General features: G+C 48.8%; 1 protein-coding gene across 1 annotated transcript in view; it reads left to right on the top strand.

The window, feature by feature from the left end:
• The window catches only part of LOC111145185 (phospholipid phosphatase 4), a 114,670-nt gene extending 91,855 nt beyond the window's left edge, over positions 1-22,815 (top strand). Inside the window, exons 6-7 of the mRNA XM_022499904.1 lie at positions 12,422-12,592; positions 22,264-22,815. Of these exons, the coding sequence (XP_022355612.1) occupies positions 12,422-12,592; positions 22,264-22,463 (371 nt within the window). The 3' untranslated portion in view covers positions 22,464-22,815. The remainder of the gene's footprint in view (positions 1-12,421; positions 12,593-22,263) is intronic.
• The last annotated feature ends 540 nt before the right edge of the window (positions 22,816-23,355 follow it).

Here is a 23,355-nt window from a genome sequence, read left to right on the forward strand (position 1 = left end):
TGGGGCCCCCACTCTGACCCGGAACCCAGATCGTATAACACCTGGAAGAGTTCTACTTTTCTTCTATTTTGGGTTGTCTCGGAGCGAAGGATTCAGAAGAGCCCCGCAGGTGGGATTCAGTTTGCCGTGTAGAGCAAGTTGCCACTTGGATGTTGTCTTAAGGAAGGTCTTCTGAGATCAGAGATAAGGCCCGGGAGCTTCTGTCTACATGGAGTTGGGGTCATCCTCCTGGTAGGTTCACCAGCCTGGAAGCTCCCTGAACCCCACAGTTTGGGGGGATTTTCATGGAGGCTTGATCATATAGGCATGATCGATCACCGACTCTGTTTCCAGCCCTTCTCTCCTTGCTGGAGAATGGCAGGTGGAGCGGAAGGTCCCAAGCTTCTCTTCATGGCTTGGACTTTCTGGTGACCAGCTCCCATCCAGGAACCCACCCAGAGCCACTGCACTAGAACAAGAGATGCTCCTAGGCCTTATCACCTGGGAGTTTATAAGGGCTTTAGGAGCTCTGTGCCAGGAACCAGGGGCAAAGACCAATATATACATAGTCTGTCATCTCACATGTTCTCCTCTTGTGTGAGCTGAGATCCCCGATCCGGGCTAGTGCTGGGGGCGGGTTAGAAGGCAGTTTTCCCCTAACAACTGCAGATAGTGTAACAACTCACAAAAGGTCATGTCCTTGACAGATAGCTGGGCAGTAGCCATCGTTAAGACTTCCAAGGCTTCTCCTGAAGTTCATGCACCCCATGGAGAGGCTGATATCCAGTGAACACACTGGGCATAGTTATGGCGACTGCCTTTTTAGTTGCTTCTCCAGCGCATGCATGGCTCCTGAAATTTCACCATCAAATTTATGTTCCGCTAAGGCCTTTGGAGGCAAAATAAAATTGCTTTTCATTAAAATGTTATCTTGATCTGAAGCTGGCCCCTGCTTTTATCAGCTCCCCTGATGGTGTTATGGAAAAAGGTAATTTCCCCATTTTGAGGGCATATTTTTATATTTATGTTTCAGATCATCGTGGCATATAATCACAGTAAAAAAAAGCAAAAGTTGTCTTGGCAGCTTGGGCCTTCTATAGGTCAGGGTGCTCTGGCATGCAAAACCACTTCCCATCTTGGTGACTGTTCATAGCTCTGTCTGGGGTGACGAGCACCGGTTTACGACTCCTAACAAGGCTTTGTCATCAAGCAGCGTAGGGTGTGGGGGGGAGGAGGGGTGGGGGAGCCAGAGTGACTTCTGTCATTTAAAAATCCTTACTCCTTCTCTGCTGTTTCCCCTGTTCCCAGGATGGTGCCTCTGAGGACTAACAAAAGGACCTTCTTCCCCCAGAGTCCCTTTCCTCCCAGCCACTGGAACTCCCTCCCCCCCCCCCCCCCGCACTTCTTGTGCATTGTGCCTGAGCTGGTTGTGGGTTCTTTTTCTCAGAACAGAATCCTATTTGAAGATGCAGGACTGGGGTTACACAAGGATTTCCCAGTCTTCCCCTCTTCTGTTTGCATTTTCTGTCTCTGACATTTGCTTTCAGACTAATTATGAGCTTTTTGATTCCTTTTCCCCATTGCTCTTCCTCAAACAAGACAGTACTCTCATTTCTATCATGGGATGGGAATCTCGTCTGGCTCAGGAAGTTTAAGTATCTCCCTGCCTAGAAATAGGGGAGGAAGGACATGACCTTTCATGGCTGTAATATTTTTCTGACCCCGAGGACCTTGGTCTGTTGCCGGAGTACTTGATAGAGTACAGTTAAGTTTGTGAAATGAATAAATGGTCTCTACCATTTATATATTCATTTGGTTACCATGTGTTGATTACTTTTCTTGCCAGGCGGTATGCTGTGTCCTCGGGCTTTGGTGGTGACCCTGAAATGTACATGCCTCGCGGGGGTATCAAAACAGATAGGCAGTTAGCACTGCCGTAACTGTAGTTATGCTAAGAAGATTGTGATTTCTTGCTCCATGTAGAAATAATTCACTATTGGGTGCCCAGGTGGCTCAGTTGGTTAATCACCTGACTCTTGAGTTTGGCTCAGGTCATGGTCTCAGGGCTGTGAGTTTGAGTCCTGTATTGGGCTCTGCCCTGGGCGTGGAGCCTGCTCAAGATTCTTTCTCCCTCTCCTCTGCCCCTCCCCATCAAAAGAAATAATTCACCCATTTTAAGGGCTGTATTAACCTTCAGTTAGTAATTGGACCTGTCTGGGCCTCCATTTCTCATCCATAAAATGGGCCTAATGCCTATGTCACTGTGTTGTCCCAAGGATGAAGTAAGGCCAGGTAATGAAATCTAGCACAGTGCCTGGCGGGTGGAGTCCCTCCGCACCTGACGGTCTTGCCGTCCTGACAGAACATTCTTGGAACCTGCTCAAGTCAGCTCAGGGTCCTCTTTCCTTTCTTTCTACTTTACTGAAACACTGCTCCACCTGTCTGCCTTTCAGACACTTGGAATCTTGTGTTGCTTCCCTTTCTATAGCTTCACTTCATCTGAGAACGCTGTGAGCATCTCTCGTTGTTCCCTGGAATCTAGCCCAGATATCTGGGGTGGGGGGCGGGTGGCTGTCTGTCCCTGGGGAACAGAGGGACTTCTGTTCAGAAGGCTCCAGGAGGATTCTGGGGTTATCCTTGTAGGGAGAACCTTGTAGGAAGTGTGTGAGAGACGGAGAGAGACTGACTATGTATATATCTGGAGGGTGGGATATGGCAAGGAAGAATTGCATGAACCCCCCCAGCTTGTCTCCCTCACATATATTATTCTGAGCCAGTGCCTGACTCTACCCCTTCTCCATCATTGGGTGCATCCTTGCCTCCTCCTTCTTTAGTGAAACCTTCCCTGCTTGTCAGAACTGCAGCCATTTATTCACTGTGCACGCTTATTGAGCACCTAGTGAATGCAGGCACAGGGAGCACAGCCTCTGCCCCCAGAGAGCTTCAGAATCCAGTAGAAGGAAGGTAGATGCTAGGCAATCACATAAAAAGAAGAGTGTGGTGTTAAGTGTTATGAAGGACCAGTGCAAGGTATAGTAAGAGCCCAATACACCTGATGGGGGATGCCAGGGAGGGCCTTGAGGAAGTGACATTTAAGCTAAGACCTGAAGAGTGAGTAGGAGTTAGCTAGGCAGAGAAGGGATGCTCAACACTGTGCTGGCATAGAGCCCCCTGATCTGGCTTCCATATTATCCTACCGTTCCTTCCTTTCATTAATGTGTTCATTCACTTGTATTTTTCGAGCACCCATGACTTGTTTGGCACTGTCCTTGGTGTGAGTCATATAATAGCAGAGGATGTAGACACCGTCTTTGTCATGGAGCCATCCTGGTGCCACGGGGTTCACATCCTTGTTATCTTGGTACATGCATCTGCTTTGTTTCCTCTTCCACACTTGCAGATTCACTTGGGAGGCAGCATCCTTTTGAGAAAGAGCATGAGTAGGAAGGAGGAGGGAGGGGGAAAGGGATCAGACAATCACCGAGAGCCTCATGCCTGCCATGCAGTTTGTCCAGCGTATCGTGGACACGCTGTGATTGGTTCTTATAATCACTCTGTTGGACAGCTGCTGGCTTGTCCATTTTACAGATGGTGAGCCTGAGTTTTGGAAGTTAAGCACCTTACCCTAGGTCACACAGGTGGCAGGTAGTGGGGTCAGGATGCATACGTAAGTGCACCCAGCTGTGCTACAGAGCTCTTCTCATCTGTGCTTAGATCTTCACTCCATCTCTGACTAGCTGTAGGTTCTCAATTCATGTCGCATCTCTGGAGTTGTATCCAACAGGTCTGTGTGGCCAGCTGGCCTCTTGTAGTGGGTCAAGGTGGTTCTCTCCATCCCTCCAGAGCAGATAGTCGGGTGGTGCTGACTTCAACAGTCCCAGGCTCAGCCTGCCTTCCCAAAGCTGCTTAGAATCTACCTAATCTCCTTCAGTCTAACAGATGGCTTTCAGTTTCTCACCAGCACACCAATTCTAACTAAATCTTAAGGCTGATGGTACTGGAGTAAGTCATTCTTCCTGAGGCTGACATAGCCACTGTGACCATGCGTAGACTCACAGGCAGTTCAGTGACTGGGTTGAATGATATTAGCCCCTGGATCCCAGATAACTGAGGTGGTTTTGCAGAAGCCCTTCCTTCTGTCTGTCTGCCAGCCTCCAATTTTATTTCCTCCATGAAGCTTCCTTTGTTTCCCCATTTTTCCCTCCAAACAAAACTCCTCCACGGCAAGAACTGAGTCTTATACATTTTCCCATCACTGTGGTCCAGCAAAGTCCGAGGTTCCTTGAGGCCATTTGTAAATAGGTGTTGAGAGAGTGAATGAAGGAGTGTGTGACAATAATATACCTTTGTGCTAAGTCCTCCCTCCATTCAACACATATTTATTGGGGCCAGTCCCTGTGTAGGACTGTACAGATCCAAGGGTGAAGAAGATAGTGTAAGTCCTGCCCTCATGGAGGTTATAGTGTAGTGGGATCTAGGTCTGCCTGGTTATACAAACAAAGAAAAGGAATTATGTGTAGATGCTTACCAAGATAAATCAGGACCTAAATCCTTTCCCTTCAGTTGTCTAGTTGAATTAGTTGACACTTTTGGGGTTATTGAATTATATTGATTGTGATGAACTCTTGGCCTTAAAAGAAATTTTAGAAGAATCATTGATTGATGTAAGATTAAAAAGATTTCAAGGATTTTGACAATTCTCTTTCTTCCACCAAAGGTAGACTTTTTGCCTCCTTCATCTGAGCCAAAACAATCTCATTGCTCCTAAACTGGAGAGAAAGCAGGCCACTTTTTAAAAATCACTGTGGTGGGGCGCCTGGGTGGCTCAGTGGGTTGAGCCACTGCCTTCGGCTCAGTTCATGATCTCAGGGTCCTGGAATGGAGCCCTGCATCGGGCTATCTGCCCAACAGGGAGCCTGCTTCCCCCTCTCCCTCTCTGCCCGCCTCTCTGCCTACTTGTGATCTCTGTCTGTCAAATAAATAAACAAAATCTTAAAAAAAAAAATCACTGTGGATACTGAGTTTGCTCTGTAGGTTTCATCAAAATTGACCCTTGAAATTGTAACCCTGTTTGGGTAGTGAAATCCAATGTTAATGATCTTCTGTTGATAATTTTATACAGAATAAATAGCTGTCATTCCTTAAATTCCACTGAATGGTTTTAGGCTACAGATGCACTGTAGATCCACATTCTCCCTAGGATTTGTAGCAATCTATGTTCATCTTTTTTTTTTTTTAAAGTAAAATCTCTTAACCAATATCTTAGAGTATTAATGAGTCTAGCTTGTCATAGAAAACAGAACAAGCATCTTGGCTACGCTGAACTGTGAATTAAGAAACGATGACATCAAAACTATGGAGGAGAAACTAGTCACATTAAGGCATTGGGGGCCACAGGGACATCAAAGTAGGTTCCGACACAATGAAGCTTGTTCCTAGGGAGTCCCTGGGAGAAAAGCTCTGTGAGGGGTCACTTAGCACACGCACAGCCTCCTGGCTCTCTGACCCTCTCACCCGAGAGCTTCAGGCATCCTGCAAAGTGGGATCAGAAAGATATATCCCCTGACTCATCTCCCTGAGTCTTCAAATCTATTCATTTTACTGGCTAAGATCATTTTATATCTACTGAGAGCCTTGGGGGATGAAGAATTGTATCAGCCTGATACCTAGCTCTGGAAGTCTCTCAGAGCAAGCATGCACTTATATAACTGGAGAACTGCAGATTACAAGAGTAGACTTTGTGAAGGCTTTTCTTGCAGAATGGAACTTTACGGAACCAAGGCTATGGGTTAGACAATGATCACTTGGTGCCAAGCACTAAGCGAAGCATTTTACAATTCCTCATGAACTAATTTGCAAGATAATTTTGTAAGGCAAGTGCTAGTAACCCTATTGCACAAATAAGGAAACTGAGACCCCAAGAGGGTGAGCTTTTATGGGAGTTAGGTGGCAGAGCTGAGTCCACACGGGTTTGCCTCAAAAGCCCACACTCCCCAACAGCACACAATACAGATTTTCCTCAACTTCTGATAGGGTTACAACTCAATAAATCCATGGTAAGTTGAAAATACCATAAGTTGAGAAATGCATTTAACACATCTAAGCTACTACATTTCATAGCTTAGCCTGGCCCCCCCTTGACCATGCTCATATAGCTGGGAAAAATCATCTAACACAAAGCTTGTTTTATAATCAAGTATTGAATATCTCCTGTGACTTATTGAACACTGATCTGAAAGTGAAGAACAGAACGGCTGTAAGTGTGCTGGTGGTTTGCCCTGGGGATAGTGGGGCTGACCAGGGGCTGCGGCCAGTGTTGCCCAGCATCATGAGAAAGGATCGTATCACAGGTCACAAACATGGGAAAAGGACAAAATTCAGAAATTGAAGTGTGGTTTCTTTTGAATGCATGTTGCTTTCTCACCATTATAAAGAAAAAAAAAAAAGTAAGTTGCACCCTTTTAAGTTGGGGACTGTCCGTCGTCCCTGCTGTTGAATGGATTCCTGAGTCCCAAATTTCCTGTGTCACTTAATTTGCTGTTGCTATTGGTTTAAACAAAATCATCCCAAGCTCAAGTGCTTCTTTGCTTTAGTGTAGAGAGCAGGGACAAATGGACTTGTGTCATTTTCAGCTCAGGCACAGGGAGGATTTAACCAGATGACACTGAAAGATGGGGGTCAGGTGACCGGTCAAATTGGCAGTCCGCAGATCCAGCCCTGTTGGCTCATAGATAAGGTTCGTTTGGTCTGCACTGTATTAATTTTTGATGAGCTGTTAATATGTTAAAATGGAGACATTTACCGCACACATTGGGATTTCCTTCCTTTGCAGAAGATCAAAACTTCTAGGACCACAGAGCCCACATTTCTACGTGGCAGACACCAGCTGCATTTTAAAAGCAGGTGCATCGTACATGGCAAGGCTGCATCTTTAAATAGGCAGGTGTTCCCCAGTACTCCGCACTCCCAGCTGTTGTCCCACCGTGGGGTCAGGTGTTAGTTATCATTTACCATCACAAATGAGCCATTGATTTTTTTCAGAAAGTGAAGTGCTTCTTATCTGAGTGCCTAACAATAATGGAATAATAAAAGATAGACCCAGAAGGGTTTTTTGCTGCAAAAAGTTGCCTCTAATACCAGTTACTTTATTCCTGTTCCCTATCTGCCTGACCTCCGTGGGCATGACTTGGTGGCCCCCATGGTTCAGTCTCTCAATTTATAGACCAAACTGTGGCCCAGAGAGGGAAAGTGACTTGCCCGATGTCATGTATTCAGTTCATGACAGAGCCGTGATGAGAAATGTCCAGGTACCGACCAGATATGCTCGTTCCCATGTCCTGGTTTTGGATGGTCTTGTAGAGATGCACTGATGTTCTCAAAACCCCCTTCAGTATTAAGATTTATTCAGCCATCTGGTATTACCCTTCTCCCTCTTGGAGAAGAAAATTCTAGCTGTTTGAGCATCATAAAATGGAAAATTTGTACAGATTACTTCATCAGGGTACAATTCCATTTTTGGTGCCAGGAATGATCAGTTTGCCTGGGAAATTCATTAAAATTAGCAAAAGTGAAAAACACAACACGCAAAGCAGAATCTGTTCCCCCAATTCTTACCTCATTTTATTTTGAAATCTTTGTGTTTGTGCATGCCAATTTTCTTATTTCTGGCAATCATTGGGGTCCGAAAGTCTTCAACTTGCTTTAAAAGTCAATTGAGGGGAATGGGTGGGGAGGGAAACCATATTATCTCACCTAAGCTAGCGCCATAAATAGAACTTAATTTCCAAAGAGAGAGTTATCAACCTGTGGCAATTGGTCTATGAAGCCTGGGAGAAGAACCAGTGATTCCCTTTCAGAATCCCCAGGCAGGCAGAGAGCCCTGTACAGGGGAGGCGACTTGAGATGTCCTGGGCCAGGAGTTGTATTGTGATGCTTTGCTTATCTCCTCTCGTTGAGGACCGTGCCAGGAGTGCAGCTGAAAGTGCCAGAAACAGGGTGGGGAAATCATCCTCCTTCATCTGCTTCCTAGTTTACAGGCTCCAAGAACATTTTTGCTTTTCACAGCCAGATCAACATATAAATATTTACAATCAGCTGTTTCTAGTTCAGACAACCTGCTACCGGCTCTGAAAGCAAGGGGCATATGCTCTTCCTCATAGATCACTGTGAGAGCTTGTGTGTGTTTCACACTCTGGAGAGCAAATGAACGAGTTTGGAGCCCCAGGGACAGCTAGAATCCCAGCACCCTCTTGCCCACTGGCTTGGGAGTGCTCTAATCATATTTCTGTTGTTCATGATGTTAGCACAATAGGAACACATTTCCCCTATTTTATGATCTCCATCTTCTGAAATGTCCACCGCCTTGACTGCTCTGCTCTCAGTTCCGTTTCTTAATCATGCTGGAAGGGTCGGTGGGGGGGGGGGGGCTGTGTTTAAGGGGAGAGGCCGGCGGAATGAATCGGGTCTCACCTGATCTACATGAGCATAAAAGGTTTTTCAGCTCTGCAGGGTCTCAAGTGCATGTTTCTTTGAGAAGAGAATAGGGTGTCGCTTGGCTCGCCTTGGAAAGCCTTTAAAGACTTCCCTGTTTTCTTTCTCTCCCAGTTGAATCGAATCTGAGCCCCGGTGAGCCCCAGGATCTGAGAGCTGGACGGCTCCCGGGGGATTACAGGCTGGTCCCAAACCCCCAGCCTCACGGGAGGAGGCGGCAAAACAAAATGTGGGATCGTATGAATTCAGTGGGGTTTGGCAGAGCCTAGTTCTAATTCAGACAGTATTCGGGAAAGCAGAAATGCAAAGTGCCCATGGTGTCCATGGCTCCCATGTGCCTTCCAGGCCACAAGGCAGAGCCTCCAAAGCCCTTTGCCAAAGGACGTTCTGCTGGCTCAACGTGAATGCCACTGAGAAAGTAACAAGCATGAGGTTTAGCATGAATTCGGAGCCTGTCGTGTCACCTAGAAAAGTCAAGGCATAAAGTGCTGCTTTAAAAATGTTGCCCAAAGGCCCAATAGAATATGTAGAAAAGCAGCTGCTGTTGGGTGCCCGCAGGATCTGGACGGTCAAACCCAGCCTTTAAAAATGCCTGTGAGTCCCTGCTCCTTTTCAAAGCAGCAGACACTCCCACACTTTGGAGGGCTGCAGCGTGGGTCCCAGGGCATGAGGGAGAGTACCTTTTACCTGCTCTCCAAAGAATGAGTGCCAGTCTGTGGCTGCCAAAGCTGGCCAAATTCGAGTTCCAGGGGGACCAGGAGGTGATCTAGTGCAGCCTGAGGGCCTGGCCTTGAGCTACCTGCCCCAGGTCTTGACCTTGGAGGGTTTTCAGCTGCCCCTTCCCTTGCCCGTGTTGTGCCTCAAGGCTCAGGTGGCTGCTTGAGCTGGGATTTGTCTGTCCTAAAGTCTCCGAATAAATTTGTTTTACGGGGACACAGACAAATTCCTGCCCTCATCTGCCTTGTACTCGTGGACGTCCTCTTTTTGGTTGTGTTTCTTTTCCCAAGAGATGCCAGTTTGGCAACACTTAAGGCTGCCTCTCTGATTGAAATCTTGGAGACTTTCATCCATAACCCTACACAGCCCCAGGACAGTTCTTTTATGCTCCCACATTCAGCATAATTAGCCAGATAGACTTGCTAAGCTGTCTGGTTTGAGTGAATTCCATTACTCCTCCTTGAGAATTCAGGATGAGGCCAGTACCCACCAGAGCCAACTGTCCAGCCTCCCACTCCCATTCAGCTACCTCAGAGGTGGGTGTAAATGGATAGAAGAAGCAGAGCAACGTGGGTAAGGACGGGAAATTAAGAACCCATTGTGCTTGCTAGGATGGAGGCCAAATGGGACCACTCTCGAGTGCCCTTAAGTCACTTAAAAACCTTCCATCGTAGCAAAAATGTAAAACAGGCCTGGACAGTGAAGCTCCTTACATATTCTTCTTTTAAATGGAATATTTAATATGCATGGGCACTGCTCTGCTGTTTATTTAAGTGCTAATTATTGTTCAAAAATGTTTAAGTGCTTCATTTTTATTCCTGAGATAAACCTGATTTAATATTGTTTAAAAAGGAAAAACAAAAAACAAAAAAAACCCAACCCCTTTCACTTACCTTAACTTGGTTGTTGGAAACATTCTTACTTTGGCACAAGCTCATGTTTGTGCCTGGGGGATCCCTTTTAAGAAGACACATTATGGGGGCACCTGGGTGGCTCCATCAGTTAAGCATCTGACTCTTGATTTAGGCTCAGGTCATGATCTCAGGGCCATGGGATCCAACCCGGCACTGGGCGTGGAGCCTACTGAAGATTTTTCTCCCTCTTCCTCATCCCTCCCCAACCCCACTTATTCTCTCTGTCTCTCTCTAAAAAAAAAAAAAAAGATACATTGTCAGAGATAATTTAGTAAAGCTACAGTTTAACCATTTTTACACGCTGTGGCCACGATTATCTTGAACCTACAATTTGAGGTCCAGCTTTTCCCCTTAACATGGTACCGTGAGAATTGTCTGTCGCGCCGTGTGAGCTGTGGTTTTCCTGGGTGCGTCACAGTCCCCTGAATGGAAATATCACAGTTTGCTTCTCTGTGCCTCTGCATTCCCCATCTTCCATTGTTCTATGATTATAAATAACTCGGCCGGGATATCTTCTAGAGCTGTCCATATTTTTGGATTACTTCCCTGAGGTGCCCTCTTAGGGAGTCTTATAAGAGGCTGAGTGTGTTTGAGGCAGGCCCGCAGACTGGAGAGTGCCCGCAGGTCTCTCGTGGACCCTGGGAGATGCAGAGTCTAACTCAGCAGGTCTGGGCCAGCCTGACGTTCTTTATCCGTCCCTAACTCGGGGACGCTGAGGCTGCTGCTCGGGCTCGGGCAGTCTCCCCACATCGCTGGTGGCCTGGCATCCGGAGTGTTTGCAAGACGGTTCTTACCAGGTCTTGCAATTACCAAGCAGTCTGATTACCAAGGGCTGATTACCAAGCAGTCTGCCCCTCTGGAGGATTTTCTCTCTAAGAGGAAAGCTTTGATTAGGCTGGTGTCTAGAGGAGGCAGGGGCTGCGGCTTCTACGAGTGTGCAAAGCTCAACCCTGGCTGGCGCTGGAAGCACTCGGGGAGTACACGCATGCATAGTCACACGCGCACACACTCACATATACATATGCATACGCACATACATGCTCCTACACACACACACACACGCACACAGACATGCTCGCTTAGGCACACATGCATGTGTGCACACATATAGACGCTCACACATACAGCTCATGTGTATTCACACACTCACATGCATGCACACATACACCCTCAAACATACACATATACTCACACACATATACATACAGACACACTCACACCTATACACACATACTCACATATACACACATGCACGTACTCAAATATACGCACACACATACACACTCATACACATATACAGTTATACACATTCACATGTGCACACTCACTTAGACATGCGTGCACACTTATACATGTACACACACATACACACTCCCACACACATTCTCACACACTCACACTCACACACGTGCTCCAGACCAGCAGACCGGCAGCAGCAGAATGTTCAGCGGCGAGACAGGCTATGAGGATTTTGTAAAGCTTCCTAGGCTTTTTAGGTTTTCACCTTCCTACTCCATGGGTAGCCAGGGTTGCAGATCATTCTAAACCCACGGAAGACTAAACCCGCACAAAACTTGCTTTAAATCTCACTGAGTTCCAGCTGTGTTCTAAACCTGACTGGGTAAGAAGTCTTGGAATTACACAAGCTACACCCGGTCTCTACGCTTTCAAAAACAGATTTAGTGTAGTCATGAGTTGTCTTTGCAATTCTAAAAATCAATAGGCATAATTTTTAGAAGAAAACAAGGCATTCGTCACTGCCAACCTCTCCATCAAACTCACTGCTCCATAGTTGTGCTGAACCCATCTTACTGAGCACCACCAAGCCCCAAATCTCTCCCTTTCCCTCACTCTTCAAATCTAAGGAGTCGTCACAGTCTTATATTCTGTGCACACTTTTTCTTATAGAGCCCAACACATTATATTGAAGTCCTCTCTACACATGGCTGTGTCTTTCAACCAGACCTTGAGACCCTTGACACAGAAAGAGCATTGGACACACTTTGTTATTCCCCCACCTAGAGCAGTGTCTGTCTAACGCACATAGCTACCCATTAAATCATTGTTGAGTGAATGAATGAATGAATGAATGAATGAAATAGAATAGATTTTGATCAGACACAAGCCTGGAAGGTCATTCTCATTGTTAAAACTTTCATACCAGTGTGGTTCTAGCAAGAGCACAGATTGCCTAGACCATGCCTGGTGCCAGTACGCCTTGGCCCTGGGGTGTGCAAGATGGTAGACAGGATGCCCAGGACATGCTGTGTCCCTGCCACTTACCACCTGCTAGTGTAACACCTGCTGTTTCTCTTTGGCAGTTGCCTTTTCTGGCCTTGGCTTCACGACGTTCTACTTGGCTGGCAAGCTGCACTGCTTCACCGAGAGTGGGCGGGGGAAGAGCTGGCGGCTCTGTGCCGCCATCTTGCCCCTGTACTGCGCCATGATGATTGCCCTGTCCCGTATGTGTGACTACAAGCATCACTGGCAAGGTGAGTCCCTGCCCAGGGCCTGCCTCGTCCTCATGGTGTCGTCTGACACTCTCCTGAAGGGAGGGGTGTAGAAAGGTACCCATTCAGGGGGAACCAGCTGCCCACTGTCAGACCAGTGTAGGTTGAAATAACCACAGATACAGTTTTTAGAGAAAACCTGCCTGTGCATGTGAGCTCTGGCCTCCATACTGCCCTTATTGGAGGTAGCACGGAAGCCGCTCCTTTCCCTCTGTGCCCAGGTTCCAGCAGGAAGGCAGACCCTGGGCCTCAGACCCAACTGTGACCGCCCTGCTCCATCACGTGCCTCAGTCTTTCGACTTGGTGCCAAATGGTTTTTGGCTCCTTTCACATGTCACATCTGTCACGCAAGGACGTATCTCTCACCACAGATGCACTTCCAAAGGATGGGTCCAGCCCAGGGATCAACGCCAGTGGCGTTCTGAGCCGCCGCTCCGAGGCTGTTGTGAGGTTTACCTGTACGTGACTCCGGAGTATCTGAGACAAGGAAAACGAACCGCCAACAAACGCGGGGCTGGAATAAAGCTGCAGCGCGCCCTGTCCCCCGGCAGACAGCTGCTGCTCACGGCCGGCTGACCTCTAGCAGCTGCCATGGCAAGCAGGGAGCAGGGGCAGAGGGGATGTCCACGGGCCTCCGCGCCCCCAGCAGCGCAGGATGGAGGGCCACGTTCCCCACAGGGCGAGCCTCAGGTCACCTTGACCAGGCCACCCTGACACAGGAAGCCACTCGGAGGGTGGGTCCGGAGCGGTGGCCAGGCGTCTGCATTAACATGCGTGTCGGTCATTTCTGATGAATTCTGAGCGGCTTTGGGGAAGAGCTCTAGTGTGTCGACTTTAAGCCAACAGACTGAATTATACATGTGCCAAATCCAGTTTCCCGCGATCTGAATGACTTTCCCCATCAGCCTGTGGTCTGCCCGTCCTCTCCCTTGCCATTTCCTGTTACCCTCAGGCGGTTCTCCTCCTCCCCCTTTCCTGTCTCTGCAGCCAGCTGCCTTGTGTTCCCGCACACTTCTGGCCTCTTCCCAGCTATTTATTCCAGGGGTGGTGATGTAGCAGATGAGGCCAGAGGTGAGGGGCGCTCCTAGCTGGGGACACCATCTCCCCATCTTTTCTGGGGCCTCCCACTCCTCCTGGTACTTCTCCAGCTTCTCCTGCTCCTTCCCTGGCCTGAGCTCCACTCTCCAGGCTCCTGGAAGCTCGTGCTCTGGGCTTCCTTCTAGCAGCAGCTTTGAGCTAAGAGCCACGGCTTCAGGGTAAAGAGAGAGACTGATGCATGGTCTCCGCAGGTGGATGGGTCAAGTAGGGATGAGGGTCTTGAGGCCCTTCTGAGGGGGGCAGTCACTAGAAGCCATAAGGCTGAGCCCTGTGCCCTCCCTTGCGATCTGCTTTGAACAACGACTCGGACGGAGCTCCAGATGACACAAAGCTTCATCATGGGAGGGCGGCAGGGGCAGAGTCGCCGAGCCAGCAGCACCAAGGCCTACCCACCGCGCACGGCACTAGTTTCCAACAGAATCATTATTGCCCAGATGATGAGGGCGTCTCTCCATGAAGAACAGGACGGGCTGGCTGGTGTCTTATGGACGGCTCTTCATTTATCCCTTGTGAGCTGTAGTTTCTTCTTCTGAGCTTGGGAACAATCACCCCCCAGTACTTCACATGCTTTTTTACAGACCGAGTGAAATCATGGATCCGAATGTATCTTGTGAGCGAAAACATACTACACAAACGCAAATTGGTATTGTTGCTTCCCGCACTGTTTCTGGAGAAGGATGAGTTGTGTTTCCCCAACAACTGATTTAGAGGCAGACGTGTTTTTGGAATGCGGTCTGTTTGTGAGCCATGAGTCCCCGGTTTGCACTTTGATTCGGGCGCTTTGGATCTGTGAAGCGATGGCGGGTTTCATCCTTGAATAGAGCGCTGCTTTATCTTGCAAGGCAGTCAGGGCCTTTGTGAAGTGAACTCGTCCTGAAACCCTCAGACCTGAGATCGGCCTCTCTTAAATACTTGTGGTCCTGATTGGTTTTCCCTCATTACCTTGCTGGGGCCGGTACATCAGGAAAGGATGAAGACTCACAGTCCCAGGCTTTCCAGACGTGGTGGGCTCATGATGCACCCGGGGCCTTGAAGGCCTGCTCGCAACAGGGCTTGAGACCCGTCTTCTCCAGCGGACGCAGAAAGGAGCTCGGAGCAGTAGAGGGAGACTAGTAACGCTCTGTGGGCTGATAGGAAAGCAGAGCAAGAGAATTTATGTTCAGTGATGTTTAGGGCCAGACTTGAGCTATACTAGACTCCCACAGGCAAAACTGAATGTACGTGGGGTGTTCTAGGTCATTGATGTGGCCTAAAGACCAGTTCACTGGTGTCGTCTGTTCAGTTCTTAACCCCAGAATCAGCCAGGAGAGGAGCATGCGTGATTTCCTTGGACTCTTTAACGGGCTCAGAAATGAGTCTGGCTCATTTGACCTGAATTCCCTTTTATGAGGCCGGCTGTCGCTGTCTACACCCGTGGTCTCAGCAGGGGGTGACTATACCTCCAGGGGACATTTGGCAATATCTGCAGATATCTTTTTCGTCTGTACAACTGGGGGCTGGTGGTGGTAGTGGTTGCTCCCGGAGCCTGGTGGGGAGAGGCCGGGTTTACTGCTAAACCTCTTACAATGTACAAGACAGTGCCTCCCTCACAGCACAGACCTCCCCGGGCCTGGATGGCTGCTGCTGACGTTGAGAAGCCCTGATCTAAAGTGTACCTCGGCGCCATCTTTCCTCCCCCTTATTACATGTTAAGAAGCGGCGGTATCCAACGAGCGGGGAATTTTATTCATTGAACACTCACTCATTAAGGGAGTCATCAGGGAGGCCTCCCAGGTTTCCAGCTTGGAGAAGGGATGGGCAGTGTGGGTGTGCGTTTGAGGCAGGATGCCTGATGGAGAGAAATAAGTTTTTTCCTTCGCAGACTGAGCCCAGTGACCATGGGCAGGCGCTGCCCATCATGATGGGAATCCACGCAGAGCCCCGTAGGCGTCAGCAAAACCCAAATCCCTCTCATTATAGACTTTAGTTAACAGCATTAATATTATGAGATTTTTATGACTCCATTTCAGTTTTGACTTACACAACTGTGTCTAATATAGAAGTACATCCAATTACTCGATTACATATTCTTATCCAATAAATAGCCCATAATCCCAAATGCCTCCCTCTTTCCATTACCATGGTTATTTTCTGTTATCAACACCCTTCTCGTCTTTTCTGCCTTCCCAGCTCCACTCCAAACAGACAAGCCTGTTGTTTTATTAAGTGAAGAAGATGGAGGGCACAGGCCAGGGCAGGAAGAGGCCTGTGAAACATTTAGCAGGACTTGTGCAGAAATAAAGCCAGATGGATGGGTCCTGAGGCCATACATGGCTGAGAGTCTCCATGTCTTTATGATATGCCGCCTTTCAGGTCAAGTGGAAGCTACAGGGTTTCATGGGTGATGCTAACTGCCAAGCCCAGCACCCCAAAAGGAGGTTGACCTTTGTGATTAGCCACGTGTTTTCAAGAGTTGAAACTTACTGAACTCCCCTGCTGAGAAAAACGTGTGGAGAAAAATGTAGAGAAAGGGCAGAGATTCTTACTGAACTCACTTCTGCCTCAACTCATAGGCTTGTGGGTTTATGATTTCTAGTCAGTGAGAAATCACAGGAGTGGCAGGAAGGTATTGTTTGTTATATGAGTGGACATAACCGTGAGCTCACTCTTTCCCTCAAATTCCTGTATCTGGATCTAGGATTTCCTCATGCGACTCCACATTTGGGAGTAATCTTCCAACCGACACTGTTTTCTGTAATCATAATGTCATTTAAGTGGCCCTGGGTGCTTGTGTGGTGTTTCACTCTAAGGAAGAGCATCCCCTCTGAATGTAATACAGAAAAGTGGGTCTCAAGGGAGGAAACGGTCCTTCGTTCCCACCCAGCCCGAGGTTAGCAAGCATCCGTGGCCATCACAGACGCCATATTTGGCCGGGCTGAAGTGTTCGGGGGCTGCTACTGCCTTCCCCATGTTTCCCTGACTGGGCTGTGAAGGGTTTGTGATTTGAAAGGAATTTTTGTGTAGTTACCAGACTTCAGATGATCAGCCCTGCAGATGAGGTGGTTGGGAAGAGCCAGGAAGAGGCTGCTACCCCTTCCCTGCTAAACACAGACACACACACACACACACACACACACACACACACACACACACGGTTGAGGGATACACTCTGTTGACCAGGTGTTTCCTTGGTCTGTCAGAAGCAGTCTCTAGATTTTCTAAACAAAGTGACTTGAAAAGGAGCCCTTGGCACTGGGTATGGTGCATAAACAATGAATTTTGGAACACTGGGAAAAAAAAATTAAAAAAAAAAAAAAGCAAAGCAAAGGAGCCCTTGAAATTATATTACTGTTCCTAACAGGATCGCACCGCCTTGAGTAAAACAGAAACACTGAGAGTCTCCCACAGATATTCTCGGTCTGGAGTGAACTGATTTCAACCCATTTTCCCTCCACGGTGGGCTGCCCTCTGTGGCAGGGTCTGTATTCACATTCAGCATCAGCTGCGGAATGTTGCTCAGGGTCTGGGAGCCTCTCCGCTTCTCGGCCTTATGAGTCTGCCCACCTCTGCCTTCCTATCCTAGGCATCCCCCACAGGAGGGCTGAGGCTGTGTGCAACCCCCGGTTGTCTGCCCCCCTCCCTCAGAACCCACTGGACGGCGCTTTGGGCCAGGCCAGAGGAGCATGAGTCAGGCCCTCTGCCCTCTCGGCCTCCAGGTTAGCCCTTGCCTTCCGCTGTTGCTCGGTCCCCAGGGATGAGGGATGTTGGCTGCTCACAAGTCTCGTTGATGACCTCCAGGCTTCACGTCATTCCCATCCTTCTCCCCTCTACTTCCTCTCATTTTCTCTGGTGTTTCTTGTGGGTTCTCTGCTCAGGGTATTTCTAGAATCCGACTCCCTCTGTAGGTGGGCTTCGTTCCCTTCCCCCTCCTAGCTTTGGCTCAAGTGTCCCCTTCTGGGTGAGGACGTTTCGTGATGACTGCTCTTGGAACCGCAGCGCTTTTGCCACGCTCCCTGTCGCTCCCTGTCATCTTGCTCACGCATCTCTAACAAACCACGTAGTTTGCGGTGTGTTGATCATTGTCCTTATCCATTACAACAGAAGTCTGCAGGCTTTTTCTGCAAAGGGTCAGACAGTAACTATCTTAGGCTTTGTGTGAGCTGGACGGTCTCTGTTGCAACTCCAGGATTTGGCTGTAGTCATGTGCAAACAGCCGTGGACAACACGGAGCCGGTTGCTCACACGATGCGTAGTTGGGAAACTCCGCACTAGAGTCCAGCCTCCATGTCGGCAGGGATTTTTGTCTCTTGTTGACGTGGCACATAGTAGGTGCCTGTGTTAGTTTCCTTGGGGTCTATAAAAAGTTCCCCAGACCCGGTGGGTTAGAACAATAGAAATGGTCTCACAGTTCTAGAGGCTGAAAGTTCAAAGTCAAGGTGTGAGAAGGGCCACACTTCCTCTGACACCTGTAGGGAGAAGATCCTTCTGGGCTTCCTCCACCTTCTAGAAACCCCAGATGTTCCCTGCCTTGTGGCAGCATCATTCCCATCTTGACCTCCCGTGTTGAGCTTGCGTTTCTTCCCATCATCTTCCTTCTGTGGGGGTCTGTCCCTGAGTCCAAATTTACCCTTTTGTAAGAACACCAGTCACAGTAGATGAGAGCCCACCCTCAGGATCGTTTTAACTCGGTGACCCCCGTATAGAATCTGTACCTAGATGAGGCCACATTCTGAAGTACTGGGCTTAGGACTTCAACTTGTCTTTTTTACAGGGTGGAGAGACACAATTCAACTCCTAACGGTGCCCAGTCGATGTGTTGAATGAGGGAACGAATGAATGAATGAGTCTTACTAAATCATGTTTCTTTCTTAGTAGTATCATCTTTTTCTTCACACTGGTTTTATTTAAATTTTGGGGGGTTATTAAAATTAACCTTTCCTCTACAAGTTCTTTCCCTTCAAAAATGAACAGAAAAATGTGACTGGAAGCATTCATTCAGTCATTATGTCACTTGTGCCGGTGTCCCAGACATATTCTCCCCACGATGTGTGGTGTTGAGAAAGACAGACATGGCAGCCGCCCTTCCAGCTCCCGGTACACCAGCCAGATCTTCTATCCTCTGTGCTGTGGAAATTCTTTCATAGAAGCTCAAAGTCACAAAAATAGAAAGCTTCACTAGTAGTAGAATGAAAGGAACAGAAAGTATCATGTGGGTTTGTTGAGTTTGTCAGAGCTGATTTTTCCTGTAGTGTCCTGGGTCATACAGCCCAAGGCATACAAGTTCCCAAGTCAAGTTAGCTCAGTGATGTTGGATGTCGCCATGGTGACAGAGAGGGATGTGTTCCCCCAGGGGACTTGACAGCACATCTTCAGAGCCCTTCTGCTTGTTTGTGCCAGGCCCAGTGGGATCCTCTCTTGTCCTTTGACCTCATGAGAAGGGGGAGGGGGTCATGCCCATTTTATAAATAAGATTAAAATTCACGTTGCCTGATGCAAAGCCTCTTTCTGCTACCATTGGAGCCCCTCTAGTGTTGTTTCCCGCCCCCCACTTTGTTGAGGTATAATTCGTAACTTAGAATTCACCCCTTTTAAAGTGCACAACTCTGTGGTTTTTAGTATGTTCAGAGCTGTGCAACCATCATCACTATCTAATTCCAGGAAATTTTCTTCACCCCAAAAGAAACCCCAGCCCCTGGCAACCACTAATCGTTCTTCCTTTCTCCATGGATTTCCTTATTCTGGGCACTGCACGTACATGGGATCACACAGCGTGGGGCCTTTTGTGGCTGGTGATGTCGCTGGTTTAGGGCTTCCATCTCATCATTGTGGGTCGACGCGTCCCTACTCACCAGACATTTACCGAGTAATGACTGCTGGGCTCTGGGAAGCGAAGACGAGGGAGACCATCAAGGGGAATTGAGTCCTGAGTGGTAGGTGTAGGTTAAGAAGTGTGCACAGTCTCCCAGAAAGCCAGCGGAGTCCCTCGTCCATGCTCGAGGGTACATGAACTACCTGATGGTCAACTTCTGTCCTGTGGAATGATAAAGACACCAGACCTTTGTAAAAGATGGTTGGTCCTTCTGTTTCCCAAATTTGCCAAGCCCCTTCCTTCTGTCCTCTGCATGCCTGCTGTCTCCACTTCCCACTTCTCCTGGCTCACGCCTGCCATCCTGCAGGGCTGGCCTGGGGGGCAGGGGGTGGTGCCCTCCATGAAACTCACCTGGTCTGACGGGACTAGCCCGGGCTGTTCCGCTGGGTGGTGTCACAGACCCACGCTTCTCCTTCGAGATGTGTACTACGGCTGTGGCTCATGGATAAGCCTGTTGCTAGTCAGGGTCCATCTGGCCCCTTCGGACTGTGAGGTGTCAGTGTTGTTCAGCCTCGTGCCCGAGGGCCAGACGTCGCACCGGACACCTGATACCCATGTGGAACACAGACGTGGGAGGAATGGAATAGCACTGATGCTGAGTAAGGAGACCAGCATCTTGTGCTTCAGGGACGCTGAGATCCATTGATTCCCCTTTTGAACGCTCCAGTCCCATGCTGCCATATGTAGGGTAAAGTCGATCCCAAGCTGTTTTTCTCATAATAACATCCTGCCTGTCCCCTGCCTGCTTTTCTGTCAGCACAGGCCGGACAGGATGTGAAAGTGATTTCATCATCATAACAGTGGCCCACTTGAGGCACTTGATGACCCTCTCCCTCCTAAAGGAAGTGAGTTTTTGGATCTCGTTCACCACCTTTGTAATAAAGTGCCACATGACCCAGCCGAGAAGGCAGCTTGCCTGGACCTTGCGTTGCCCTTGTCATTTCTGGTGACTCCGGTGGACCTGTGATACCACGTTCCCCTCTTCCCGTTCACTGGGAAAGCAGCGTGGGCAGCCCTCACCTCGCCCTCGCGTGCTGTTCCACCTTTAAGCCTGGAGAACATTTGCTCCGGAGGATTCTATGTCCCATGGCCAGTGGTGCACCTAAGGAGATGTGGAAACTTGCTAGCCGAATGACATTATTTCTAGGCTTTGCTCTTTGGTCTGCTCAGTAAGTCGGTGACTCAAATGCAGGTGCCATGGGTCATTTCAGACTCGAATAAGAAATCATTGCCCTATGCAGCTGCTCCCTGGTATTAGAGAAAGATCGAAACAGCAGTGGAACTCTCTGACCTCAGACCCTGGAGTCCTGGCCTATTTTTATAGGTTGCTGGCCACAGGCACTGTGAAGAGCTTCTCCTTTTGAGGAACTTGGTGTAATCCTGTTGATTATGCCTTGTCTTAATTTTATTTTTCTCTCCCTTCCCCATGACAGTTTTGTTTCTTAAATTCCACATATGAGTGAAATCACATGAAATCAGAGTGGGAGACAAACCATAAGAGACTCTTAACTCTAGGAAACAAGCAGGGCTGCTGGGGGGGGGGATGGGGGAATGGGGTGCCTGGGGGATGGGCACTCAGGAGGGCCCTTGATGGAATGAGCACTGGGTGTTATATGCGCCTGATGAATCCCTGAACTCCACCTCTGAAACTAGTAATATGCTATGTGTTAATTAATTGGATTTAAATAAAATTAAATTAAAAACAAAAATTATGCCTTGTGACCTCACTCAGGAATCCATGATGCTATTTGCCTCTAAGAGGTGTGTGCAGCCCAACAAGATTAAAAACGTGGAAGCGGAAACCCCGAATGGAGAATGACAGTTCATCCTGGCAGGAATCTTCAAAGGAGTCCCAAATTTCTTTTGTTAGGGAAGGTTTTCCAGTGTGCTAGGGTCTTTCTGGCTGGAATAACCCATAGACACAGTTTAAAGTGGCAACACGTGCACATCCACACACACGAAGTGAGGGTTGCTGGGGTGGACTGCTCCGATGCAGTCTCTGTTGGGCATCAGCCGAATGCCTGCTTGGGCAAGGGGCTGCCCCCCACTGCCCTGCCGTGGAGGGGCCTGTTCTGGCCGCAGATGCCCCCTCCTGCCCCCACCTCCCCGACCCTCTCTATCCCCCGACTTGATGAGATGCTGGAGGGACTGGGATTCTCACAGCAGAGACGTGTTGAGTTGCCAGTCCTGGTTCACCATAAAATGCTGAGGTTTGCGACTCCGAAGTGTATTTCTTCCCTGAGAAATCACTGACCGCGAGACAGAGACAGCACGCCCAGTGGGTTTCCATAGCTCTCTGGCAGTGCTGGCCTCCAGCAGGAACTTGCTGAAGGATAAGAAAGCACAGCCCCCCACCGGGGTGTCTCAATCCTATAGACATGGCTGGACTTCTTCCAGAACCTAGAATTGGTTTTAACTTCCAAGAATGCAAATCTGAGTTCATGCAATGTTTGGGTCCATATTAAAGACCTAAGAGCAAATCAAGGAAGCATTTTCAAGGAATCTTTAAGTCCTTGAAATGGAAAGATCTGCAGAGGCCACCGAGATCTAAACCTCCAGCATGGTTTCTCTTTGCTTTAGTCTCTCAAGGGGTCCAGCAAGCAAGCCACTCACTGCAGCAGGTGAGCAGAGGGCTTTCTGGAAAACGCAACTGGCCACATTCGAATGCGTCATAACACTTTTCTCCCGTTTTGCTCTTTCTGCCTAGATTCTTTTGTCGGTGGAGTCATTGGCCTCATTTTTGCCTACATTTGCTACAGACAGCACTACCCCCCTCTGGCCAACACAGCTTGTCACAAACCCTACGTCAGCCTCCGGGTCCCGACGTCGCTGAAGAAGGACGAGCGGCCCACCACTGACAGTGCGCCCAGCATGCCTCTGGAGGGTATCACCGAAGGCCCTGTATGACCAGGGTCTCCGGGGGATGGACGCTGAGCCCGGGGCACGCTCTCCCGCCCCACACCCTAACGCAGTAGAAGAGGTTTTTCTGTAGCGTGTTTCTCATCCGTTGTTTCTCCAAGTTATCCTTCTGCTTCCATTTTGCTGGTGGTATTCCTGCTACTTTAAATGTGTCTTCTCAACTTTCTCGAATTTGCAAAGGGGGAGGACACAGGGAGAATCTGTGAGAGACCTAGGGAAGGAGGCCCCAAGGACAGGGCGGGTGCAACTCGGTCCGTTCCTTTATCTGAAATGTTCGCTGTAACCGCCACTGTCCTGTGTTTTCATGGTCGTAAAACCTAATAAAACCTCCCACTTGGAAGACACAGTGTTGGCTGGCCAGGGTGGCAAAAATCATTCGGAGACGCCGAGGCCGGGGTGGGGAGCGGGTCCAGGTCTGGCTGTGGGTCATTCCGGGCGCCAAGCTTTGGAATCTTTCTGGAAGGTCAGCTTACCAGGGCATAGGTCCCCAAAATGGAGCTGAAGTTTGAGGCTCCTGCTTTGGTATTTCCAGAGCCTTTGAATCCTGGAATTCAGAAGGAAATGAATGAGTTCACACAGAGGCTTTCAGCAAATGCAGGGAAAACAAAGGGGCCTGAGGGTCAGGATGGAGAGGAGGTCACTGAGGTTTTCTGAGGGCTGAGGGCCTCTGGATCCTTCACAGGGAGTGGCTGGGTGACCTCTGGCAGTAAGAGGTGGCCTCCGGGGAGGAGTCTTCCCCTCTAGGACCTGAGTTTTGCAGGACTCTGCTAGAAGTCTTCTTCAGAAAGTGGCGCCTTCCCACTCCAGTCCGGCCAGTGGCGTTTCAGCACAGTAGCCAGGTTCTTGTAGAAAGTACAGGAACAGAATCAGGAATGCCCTG

The sequence above is a fragment of the Enhydra lutris genome, unplaced genomic scaffold (assembly GCF_002288905.1).
Source record: "Enhydra lutris kenyoni isolate GAN:26980312 unplaced genomic scaffold, ASM228890v2 scaffoldscaffold12, whole genome shotgun sequence".
In the NCBI taxonomy this organism is placed as follows: Eukaryota; Metazoa; Chordata; class Mammalia; order Carnivora; family Mustelidae; genus Enhydra; species Enhydra lutris.